This window comes from Saccostrea cucullata, unplaced genomic scaffold (genome assembly GCF_032062105.1).
Source record: "Saccostrea cucullata isolate Sc308-1 unplaced genomic scaffold, CSIRO_AGI_Scuc_v1 ctg284, whole genome shotgun sequence".
Lineage (NCBI taxonomy): Eukaryota > Metazoa > Mollusca > Bivalvia > Ostreida > Ostreidae > Saccostrea > Saccostrea cuccullata.
The window spans coordinates 95,002-106,892 of NW_026924831.1; the positions used below are offsets into that span (position 1 = coordinate 95,002).

Here is an 11,891-nt window from a genome sequence, read left to right on the forward strand (position 1 = left end):
AAAGAAAGTGATATCACAAAAATACAATAATCAATTCTTATTAATTAAATAAATATGAATAACAAACAATGTTAAGATACATCCTGCCCTTCAAATCAACACAATTTATCTAATCGAAAACAAAAGCAGGTGCTTTTGCTAGCTCTACACTTTACCGGAAGTCAACGTGTTCAATGGCGACCTCCGTCAACATGCTGCTTCTCGGCATTGTATGTTTGGTGTTTTGCACCCTTGGCAGGGCTGCAGATGATGACAAATGTTATTCATATGCCGGTGGAAGTGTTTTCCCACAGGAAACAAGACGAACTTCTGGTCATGCGATCCAGTGGAGCCAGGCAGTCAGTAAGTTGTTGTCTGTTTGCAAGATTTGTTTACTTTTCCAAGGACCAAAAGACCTCATTTTAATCAGATTAAGGACAGTGTCATTTAGTTGTTTTAAGCAACATTTGCAGAACATTTTCACTCCTTTTCATCACGCAAACATGTCTTTGAAAAATTTATGTAATACCCCTGGGGACCTGATAAATTGGCCCCATTTATCAAGTCCAGTCCAAATACTATTTCTACGTACGTAGGTACGTAGGTATTTAAAACTACCCAAAGTAGCTATTTTTGCCGACTTTTTGCTCAACTTGCATTTTGTGGCCAAATGCAGGAACAATGCAAGATGATGAGCACCAAATTTAATAAATAGCAAAAGGAGCACTGCACCATTTAAATGGCTATCACTGAAAAATGTGTATGATTTGAATTAGGAGGAAATTGGGGTTCGACTTCTTTGCACATTGTTCAGCACACAAATACTTGTCCCACGTGAAAAAATTCCAAACTCCCAAGAATCCTTTGCGGTGCATAGCAACATGGTGGTTAAACACAGCAACAACCCACTTAAGAAATATTACGAACAGCAACAACCCACTTGAAAAAAATTACAATCAACTACTTAATGCAATTTCCATGCCAGAAAATCTTACGCTTGCATCCTAAGTCAACGCAAACAGGAATTTTTAATTCATGTCATAATTTCATCACTTAAACGACTCAAGTATTTTCGATTTTGTCAGAAACTTCAGAGAAGTTTGGAATCTCGATCCCGATGCATGGGAAATGATTCTTTTCATTGTTTTGTTTTCTTTCTTTATTTCTTTCTTATTTTTTTTTATAAACCGAGGATAGGCAGCACAAGCGTAAGTTGTGTATAGGTTTTTGATAGAACATAACTGTGCTTGCCCAACAGTCACAATGTCAAACATTACAGTCATACAGTACTGATGATGAATGTTTAAGCCAAAAAATGATACTTCGTAAATTAACAGTTTTGCAGAGTAATTTATGAAACAGTGTCTATTTACAAAGCAATAATTTTTTGACCAAAATTTTGTTGTACCAGTATTCATCATCAGTGTGACTGTATCAAGAAATCTGGTGCTCATCATAATTACTTTGCCCTCACATAATTGACATAATTTTTCTTTCATACTCAGGCCAAAATAAAAAATAGTCTTGTTTCCTGCTACCTGACCTAGAAGTGTGTGTGTTTTGCACCCTCACACTAAAGTTTTTTTTAGCTTTTGGGGAAAAAATTCAAAATTTTAGGAATTTCATGTTTCAAAACTGAAAAAAATATATATATACTCAAGTTGTATTACATGAAATATATGTTTAAAATATGGACTTACATGAAATATATGTTTAAAATACATAAAAATTTGTCAGTAAAATTCCACATGAGTTTTGAATTTTTCAAAGACATGGAATTTTTTTGAAATTCGTCTGCGTGGTTAGATTGTAATCGTAATTCAAATAGCTATGACATGTTCAATTTGGTTTTGTATGAAATATATAAAAAAATACCGTTGCCGGAAAAAATAATTATAAAATTAAAAAATAAAATAATTTTATATTAATCCTACAATAAATTTTTTAGAATCGATTTAGCAAAAAAAATAATATGTGTTTTGGCCCCAATTTCTTGCAAAAAAACTTTAAAGTTTAACAATTTTTAATAAAAATTTTCACAAAATATTACTTTGGACACACTAAAAATTTTCCATGACCAAATGTAAAAACAACAAAATGTAAAATTGAAATTGATAAACAATTCACTCAAAATAAAGCATGCAATCGGCCGTGAAGAAAATTTTCTGTTTGATCAATTGCCATAATTTACAAACAACATGGCACTATTTCAATGTCATGTGATTGTTGAAATTTTTTCTAGGCAATACTAATTAACGTAAGGCTAAGGGTGCAAAAATTTTTGACAAATGTACATGGATATAATTTTTAAAAAAAATCTTACGGATTTGAAAACATTTTAAACATATGTACTATTGCATCATTTTTATCTATTAATAAAATTTACACGGTTTTAAATTTTAAATATTGCAGTTGAATCAAAGTAGCTTTATGATCTACATTGTATACATTAAATACTTAATAGAATGAATTAATTTTGACTATCCCTTAATTAAATTACTTCAGTTTTCCCTTCAAGAGAGCGTAAAAGGCATTTCTTATCATACGTTGACCATACTACTATGTATTGAAAGCATAAAAGGTGTAAAAAAACAGTTTCAATTCATGAAGATTTAAGAAAAATAATGCATATATGCTCGTGTGGCCTTCAATTATAAACCCCTGATACCTCTTCCTTTTTTATGCTTGTCATGAAGTTTTGGTTGTTGATAGTACCCCGAAATGAAAGTATTAACGAGTATCTGTGCCCCTAATTGAAATTGCTTCCTACGGACCTGCAACTCTTGGGCCGGCCCCCCCCCCCCCCCCCCCAAAAAAAAACAACTCCCACACAAAACAATACTTGCAATGGTAATTAAGCCGAATCGCTATTGATTGTCAATAATAAAACTGAGTTATAAATGACAATTTATTTAGGACGTACATATTTTATTTGGCGATATTTATTTAGTGATGTTACCAAAATCATTATCGTCTCTCCAATATATAATTTTAAGTTTACCCCCCCCCCCCCCCGCCCCAAAAGAAAGGATTGCAGAACTCGTGCACAAATGATAGTTAATTAAGCATATTGATGTACCATTACTGTCAATTTCTTAAATCTTTGTCGTTTTAAAAATCTTATACCTGTACTTGGCTCATACAAATTTTGGCGCATACAAATACTTTAATGGCAATCAGGCGTACATTAAAGAAGAAAATGGATACCTTGTATAATGAGTTAGAGATGATAAACAAATAAAAATAAAGCAGATTAACGTGTAGACTAAATTAAACAAACGAAACAAAATTCATAAAAGTGAACAAAAAGAAATTAAAAGGGCAGACACACAGGTGGTAGAAATCCGTTTTGTATTGTATTATCAATTCGGCAATAGCACGTCATTTAGAAATGTACGTGATATCAGCGTCAAAAACTATAAAATATTAAAGACAAATTTCATCAAAACATCATTTATTCTCAATTACATATATAAAAAAAATTAAACACACCAAACAACCTTTAATATATATTTCACCTTTTACTGCATACAGTACTGCTATTTTTAAATGAAAATAAATGGAATTGTGTAAGCTTTTTTTTTTTTATATTGTATTTTGCAAATAATCTACCTTAATATTCAGTTTGCATTTATGTATGTGATACATGTATTATGATACATTCTTTATTTGAAGAAGAGGGTAACAGTGGCTTGTGTATCACAGAAGATCATTTCTTGTTTACCTTTGCATAACTTTTCAAGTTTTGTGTGTCCAATTATAACATTGTGTCAGTTACATTTGTAGTACTTTTGTGTTTCCCACTTTTACATTGTGTCATTTACATTTGTAGTACTTTTGTGTGCCCCACCGAGATCATTGCTTTCAGTGACAGGATTGGAGAGTTTAAAAAGATTAATACGGAGGTCATTGCCTGTTCTGTGGATTCACAGTTCACACACCTGGCCTGGTAAGTCTATAGTTATCAAGATTTTTATTGTTTGGTTTTAGTAGTTAGAGATCCACAGTAATAGAATGTCACTCCAAAACAATTGACTCTGAGTTTGAATGAATTTAGTAAAAGATGTGTTGGGTAGAAAGTAAACAATCTATTAAATGATTTTCAAATGAAAACAATGATACAGATTTTTCTTCATGCTCTGAATTTCATTTTGTTATTGTTGTACATAAGGGGAAATTTTCATTTCCAATGTCTTTGTCACCAGTGGATGAATTATTAATTCAAAACAAGGCAAAATTGAAATTTGATAAAGTCATCTCTTTTTAAACAAAACACGAATGATAGGCAAAATTGATAAAATAATATACTGTAGAAGTACTTTTTTCCGCATGGTATTAATTTACGCTATGTACGCAGTCACAAATAATCCACTGAAATTTGTCCAAACATACTTAATATAAATGTAAGGCATAAAGTGACAGTCTAGAAAATCCGTGTTATTTTCTACCCGCTGATTAAATAGAAATTGTTATTCCATGGAATTTTCACCCCGTGGAAAAAAGTACATCTACAGTATCAGGGCAAAATAATCTGTATCAGACAACATTTTTGTTTACATGTATATAATACTGGTCGGCACTAAGAAATTCTGTACTATAATTTAGGGGGGTGATAGTGACTTTATTAGACTTGGGCTTTAAGAATGTATATGTTTGACTAATATATGTACTTTCAACTTTTCTCTAGGATCAACACACCAAGAGCTAAGGGAGGCTTGGGACCATTAAACATAGCTGTCCTCTCAGACATCACCCACGAGATCTCCAAAGCCTATGGGGTGTATCTACAGGATCTGGGACACAGTCTCAGGTGAGCTTATGTGTCTGCCAGCACTAGTAGCCTGTAAAATATTAAAAGGTAGTCCTTGACATTATGCTCAGTAGCTATCTAGGATTCAAGATCAATATCGTTTTGATGATAAAAAATTTATATTATATATTTGATGTTTTTCATCCTGTCCTGTATGTTTTTGTCCCTTTTGAACCAGATCAACAAAAAATTGTCATGCAGTGATATTAATATTTGCATGTACATGTAATTGAAAGTCCTCCCCCTATAGTCAGAAATTTCAAATCATTGCAAATGAGTCAGATTCAGTCATGAAGATTGATGCAAGATACTGAAAATCACATATTTCTTGAGACTTAATTTGGAGTTAAAGGAATGACATTCTTCTGTATAATCTTAAAAATAGCATGTTTGAATCCTAAATTTTTATGCCCCCATAAACGAAGTTTCGGGGGCATATAGTTTTTGTCGTGTCTGTCTGTCTGTCTGTCTCTCTCTCTCTCTCTCTGTCTCTCTGTTTGTCTGTTTGTCTGCAAAAACTTTAACCTTGCCCATAACTTTTGATTTAGTGGAGCTATGACTTTCATATTTCATATGTGTATTCCTTGTGACAATTAAGACCTTTCTTTCACCAAATTTGACCTTTTGACCAACTTTTACATGAAAATTTTAAAATTTTACTTTGGCCATATCTTTTGAACAGTAAAACCAGGACATTTATACTTCACATATGTAATGTTTGTTAAAAGACCTTTCACTGGATACCAACAACTTTGACCCTTTGACCTTGACCGTGTAGATTTCCTTACTTGTGAAAAAACTTTAACCTTGGCCATAACTTTTGTACGGTAAAGGATGGGGCTTTCATACTTCATACATATAATTCTTGTGAGAAGACCCTTCATTGGATACCAAGAACTTTGACCCTTTGACCTTGACCTTTGAGATTGACCTACTTTAAAAAAGCAAACCTTGACCATAACTTTTAAAGAGTTAGGGCCAGTGCTTTCATACTTTACATATTTGATCCTTATGACAAGACCTCTCTTTGGGTACCACCAAATTTGACCCTTTGACCTTGACCTTGGAGTTTGACCTACTTTTTAAGAAATTGAACGTTGACCATACCTTCTGAACGGTTAGGACTAGGGCTTTCATGCTCTACAAAAGTATTTTATGCAAGACCTTTCATTTGATACTAATTACATTGACCTTTTGACCTTGACCTTGGAGATTTTTGTAATTATTAAAAAACTTTAACATTAGCTTACTTTCAAATTTCACAATTGTTTTCCAGTGAGAATACCCTACTTTTGGTACCAATTAATTAAATTTGCATTTAAGAAAAGCTTAATCTTTGCTATGTTGCCATACGGGGGCATCAGTGTTTTACAAACACATCTTGTTCCTTTACATTTCAGAGGATTATTTATCATTGACCCAAAGGGAATCTTACGTCAGATCACCATGAATGACCTTCCGGTGGGGCGGTCAGTGGATGAGACGCTACGATTGGTTCAGGCATTCCAGTACACAGACACTCACGGAGAAGTTTGTCCCGCAGGCTGGAAACCAGGAAGTGACACAGTATGTATCATCATTACAAGAGCATTATGGGAATCATATATCATCATTACAAGAGCATTATGAAATTATGTATCATCATAACAAAAGCATTATATGGGAAGGATCTATTCAAGATGCTTAGAAGGCAGCTACCTTTTTTCCCTCAAAGAAGGCAAAGTATTAATATAAGAGAGTTTTAATTTATGCATTTACTGATAAAGTGGAAAAAGGTGCTTGTATGCATGGTTTTTTCAATACAGTATGTCTGAAAAATATGTCAAAATTTGCCACAGATTGTTTTAAAATGAAAAGATTAGAATTAGTGTTAGTGTCAGGGAAGAAGCCTGCATAGGTTCACCTATTAGCCTTAAAGGAAAACTATAATCATCACAGTTCCAATGTACAAGTTACTTAACTTTAAAAAAAAAAAAAAAAAAAATAGTATGAATACAGTGAAACCTTGTTATCTCAAACTTTATAGGACCAAGAAAACTTCAACACATCAGTATATATGAATTTTTATGGGCATTCTTTTTCTTTCAGATTATTCCCAATCCAAAAGAATCTCAGAAGTATTTCAGCAAACAGAACAACAACTAACAACATTACAAGCTCAGTAATGACACTGATTGTTACAAGCTCAGTTATGACTCTGCTGGAGAGGGGAGCAATGGATTTTTTTCTTTAAAATATTAGGATTTTATTTTCAAAATCTATATTTTTATAAAATAATCTTAAATAAAAAGAATCAAATTAGTACCGACCACCATTCTTCCCTCTTGTTGCTTTATTTTTTCTCTGCATCAGAAGTTTAATATGAAATGTAAATTTGGTTTTTTCTCTAGATATATGTAATTCATTTGAATTTTTATGTACTGCTTTACAAAGAATCATTCCTTTCTAGTCAGAAATATACCCCTTAGTGATGTACTGGTACTGCCCTCCTCTAGTCTAAGGGATAGATTGACTGTTAACTGTATTCTCATATTTGATATTTATATAGGTAAGGGTAGAAATGAAAATTGTATGTGGAAAACAAACAGTTAGTGTCTAATTTTGGCAGTATGTTATACCTTCAGTGTTCTTTTTGTTTTACAATTTCAAGGCATTTTGGTTCAGTTTGATATGCAATGCTAATTTTCTCTTCTCTAATTTTTTCTTGTGTTATTTTAGTGAAAATTTTGTCATGCTTTGGTTTTTGGTACATATCTTATGATTTTACTTAAAGTTGTCTCACTGGAATATTCAGGTTTGAGGTTTTTTTTCCATCTCTTAAAAATTTGATATTATCCATGTTTTTTTCCATTGTAAAGTAAAGGCTATTCTTTTAAGAGAAATTTAGATCTACAAATGTTGTTTGTGAGTAATATGAAAATAAGTGTTTGTTCTTGCATGAGTGTAAAGAAAAAAAAATGTAGTACTTGTATTGGGTTCATATAAGGGGTGTAAAATGAATCAATATTACCGTATGACCTTTTATTTCTCAATTTGTATGGAAATGCGCTATGTGCTCAAAGTACAATTAACCCCTGTTTTGCTTCTAATGAAATCCATTCATAATCATTCAATCATGTGCATTGTTCAGAAATGTATGTTGTATTAATTTTGTGAGCACTTTTTCCATGAACACATAGTTCTGAAACAGTCTGATCCTCTATACCCTTGTACAGGTATTTATTATATTGACATAAGATACCTGTATATGTAGTCGTATATGCTTCAATTTTGGTTATGGGTGGTAAATGTAGGTACATGTATACATAAATGTAACCATACAATTGCCTGTATTCTCTTCTCTAGGTATTCATGGATTTTTTTTGTTGAAAAAAGGTTTGTGACAATTTTATAGCAGCTTTGTGTAATTGTTATTTAAATGTTGGCAGTAATATAAAATACTTTTTTCCTATTCTGAATGTAAACCTGTCAGTGAATGGAACCAGTACGGAACAAAAATGAATTTGGGTTGAAAATAATTCTTAATGATTTGCACCCAGTTTATGAAACTGTTCTGGTAAATATTTAGTTAGTTAAATTCTTCTTTTATGCTTAAAATTCTCAAGGTTTTCAGGTTGTACAGATATTGAGAAAAAATTTGGTGACATAAACAAGATACAGCGTTGTACATGTACCTTTGAAACAAGCAGAAAGTATTTGATGTAATTCTTGTTAATTGTGAAAATACCATATCAAGATTGTGTCTGACAGATTTTGTTGAGAATTTTCTTGATATTTTGGAATAAAGGACATTTTTAACATGTGTATGTGAATTAATTATTTTTTAACGTAATTCTTTAATTCTGAGGAGAAGTAACAATATTAGTATGTATATGCAATGTACGTGCAAAAAACAACAAATGAGTCAATACATTACAAATCATAAGAAAGATTTATAGTAATGATTATTCTTCTTTTCTATGCTATGTTGCCATTACTAAGTTTTTTAAAATATGATACAAAAAACAAAGATAAATGCCATGAAAAATGAAGGAAAAAAAATGACTTTTAAAAATAGCTAAAATTGGATCAGAAGTACTTGATTTTATGAACATTAGCATAAATATGTTTCACTTCTACATGATAATGAAGTCTCCCTTCTAAGAATTATTTGAAAAATTAAGCACCTTCAAAGTACATGTAGATTAATAATGAAACTCAAAACAAATATAAGCAGATACATTATGAAACTTTTATTTTTATTGTACATGGACATTTTGGACAGGTTTTTTTTTTCTCATGCTTCATATACATTCTCTTGTTTTCCTGTAAGCAACTTTTGTTTGTTAAATATTAATGTATGGAAGTATATCAACATTTTGGACTTAAATCCATGACATTGTTCTTATTGTGATGTGTTAATCTTGAATATATAAATAAACAAGATATGTTTGTGAAACACTGTATGCTAATCATAGCAAAGGTTAAAGTTTATTATATGCAAGTCAAACACCAAGGTCAAAAGATATGTAAAAAAAATATTGGTACCCAACAAAAGGTCTTGTCTCAAGAAATAAACATATAAAATATAAATGTCCAGGCACCAACTGTTTATGTTCATAATTATGTTGCATCTTGCATCTTGAATGTCAGATACAGGCATTAGTAAGTGAATTTGCCCATATTTAATTTATATTTTGTTATAAGATTGGTAACTTGCATGTCCACATAATTAACTTGCATGTTGACATAAATATGTTGCATGTCTACATAATTATGTTGCATGTTCACATAATTTATCTTGCATGTAGGGGGCAGAAACATGCCTTCATAGGCATAATTATGTAGACATGCAACTTTTTTATGTCAAGATGCAATTTATTTATGACAACATGCAAGATAATTTTGTCAACATGCGAATTTATATCTGCTTATGAGATTTTTACATGTAACTTGCATGTCAACATAATTAACCAGCATGTTGACATAAATATGTTGCATGTCTACATAATCAATTTGCATGTTAACATAATTTATCTTGCATGTAGGGGGCAGAAATATGTCACCATATATGCCACCACAGTTTATAAGTAAAGATGAGGGTTAACATTTTGTTGTTTTCTTTAAGAATTAGGTCAAATGTCATGGTCAATGTCACTTTAATCAATAGAGCCAAAATGAAGGACTTGTGACAAGAAATACACATATGCTTATGAAAAATGAAAGCTAGAGCACATCCATTCAAAAGTTATGGACAAGAATAACGTTTTTCAAAAGTATGAGAAACTCCAAAGTCAAGTTCAATGCTAAAAAAACATTGTATTTGTAACAAGACTTTGCTTGAACCTGAATCCTTGATTTTGGGGGTATACTAGTAATAAAAAGAAATACAGGTATAAACTTATTTCCTCCTGAAAGCTTAAAATTCTTCATGAGGTAAAACAGAAAATTTTGTATTTTTTTAAGGGGTGGGGGTTGTCATACCAAAATTTCAATTTCTACACACAGTATTAGGATATTGTGAATAAATGTCCTGAAAACTTGCTCTCCCCTCTCCATCTCCCACTCTAACCACATTCTCTTCCACTCCCTGTCTCCCACTCTCCCCACTTATTCTCTACCCAATCCCTCTTTCTTCCAGTCTCCCCACTCTCTCTTCCTCTCCTTGTCTCCAAACTATCTCTCCCACTCTCTCTCTTCCTACTCCCTCCCCCCCACTCTCTCTTTCCTCACACACTCTCTCCCCACTCCCACTCTCCCCACTTTCTCTCTACCCATGCCCTCTATCCCACTCCCTGTCTCCCCACACCCTGTCTTCCCACTCCATCTCTCATTCTCCCCACTTTCTCTCTTCCCATTCCCTTTCTCTCCCACTCTCTCTCTTCCAATTCTCACACTCACTCCACTTTCTCTCTACTCACTCCCTCTTCCTCTCCTTGTCTCCAAACTATCTCTCCCGCTTGTCTCCAAACTATCTCTTCCCACTCTCTCTTCCTACTCCAAACTATCTCTCCCGCTTGTCTCCAAACTATCTCTTCCCACTCTCTCTTCCTACTCCCTCTCCCCCACTCTCTCTTTCCTCACACTCTCTCTCCTCACTCCCACTCTCCCCAATTTCTCTCTACCCATGCCCTCTATCCCACTCCCTGTCTCCCCACACTCTGTCTTCCCACTCCATCTCTCATTCTCCCCACTTTCTCTCTTCCCACTCCCTTTCTCTCCCACTCTCTCTCTTCCAATTCTCACACTCACTCCACTTTCTCTCTACTCACTCCCTCTTCCCCACTTTCTCTTCCAACTCTCTCTCTCTCCTCACACTCTCTCTTCCCACTCCCTTTCCTACTTTCCCCCACTCCCTGTCTACCCATTCTCTCTCTCCCCACCCTCTCTCTCTCTCTGCTCTCTCCCCACTCCCTCTTTCCATACTTTCCCACTCCCAACTGTCTCTCCCCACTCCCTCTCTTCATACTCTCTCTTCCCACTTCCTCTCCTACTTTCCCCCACTCTCTCCCCCACTCCCTGTCTACCCATTCTCTTTCTCCCCACCCTCTCTCTCTCTCTCCCAGTCCCTCTCTCCATACTTTCCAACTCCCCACTGTCTCTCCCCACTCCCTCTCTCCATACTCTCTCTTCATTCCCTCTCCCACTTTCCCCACTCTCTCTCCAACTCCCTGTCTCCCCACTCCCTCTCTCCATACTCTCTCTCTCTCCACTTCCCCTCCTCACTCTCTCCCACTACCTCTCTCCATTTTCTCCCACTATCTCTTCCACTCTCTCTCCCTCTCCACTCCCTATTTCCATACTCTCTCCCCACTCCTTGTCATCCCACTCTCTCTTCCCACTCCCTCTCTCCCCACTCTTTCTCTCATCATGCTCTCCCCTTCACTCTCTCCCCACTCCTCTTTCCCAATCCCTGTCTCCCCAATTCCTGCCTCCTAAACTCCCTTTCTCCCCACTCTTCCCACTCTCTCCACACTCCTTCTCTCTCCCATTCCCTCTCTTGCCACTCCCTCTTTCCCACTCCCTCTCCCCCCACTCCCTGTCTCTCTCTGACTCACTCTCTCCCCACTCCCCCCTCTCTCTCCCACTCCTTTCTCATTCCACCCTGACTTTCTTTCACACT

General features: G+C 34.5%; 2 protein-coding genes across 2 annotated transcripts; one reads left to right on the forward strand and one right to left on the reverse strand.

The window, feature by feature from the left end:
• Positions 1-140: 140 nt before the first annotated feature.
• LOC134267395 (peroxiredoxin-4-like) lies at positions 141-7,042 on the forward strand. The gene is made up of 5 exons (XM_062749613.1): positions 141-421; positions 3,812-3,928; positions 4,667-4,789; positions 6,190-6,355; positions 6,878-7,042. Exons 1-5 carry the CDS (start codon positions 174-176, stop codon positions 6,932-6,934), a joined length of 711 nt encoding a protein of 236 aa, XP_062605597.1. The 5' UTR covers positions 141-173; the 3' UTR covers positions 6,935-7,042.
• A 3,974-nt stretch (positions 7,043-11,016) lies between these two features.
• LOC134267400 (uncharacterized) lies at positions 11,017-11,403 on the reverse strand. The gene has a single exon (XM_062749616.1). The coding sequence runs from the start codon at positions 11,401-11,403 to the stop codon at positions 11,017-11,019; it is 387 nt and encodes a 128-aa protein (XP_062605600.1).
• Between the last annotated feature and the right edge of the window lie 488 nt (positions 11,404-11,891).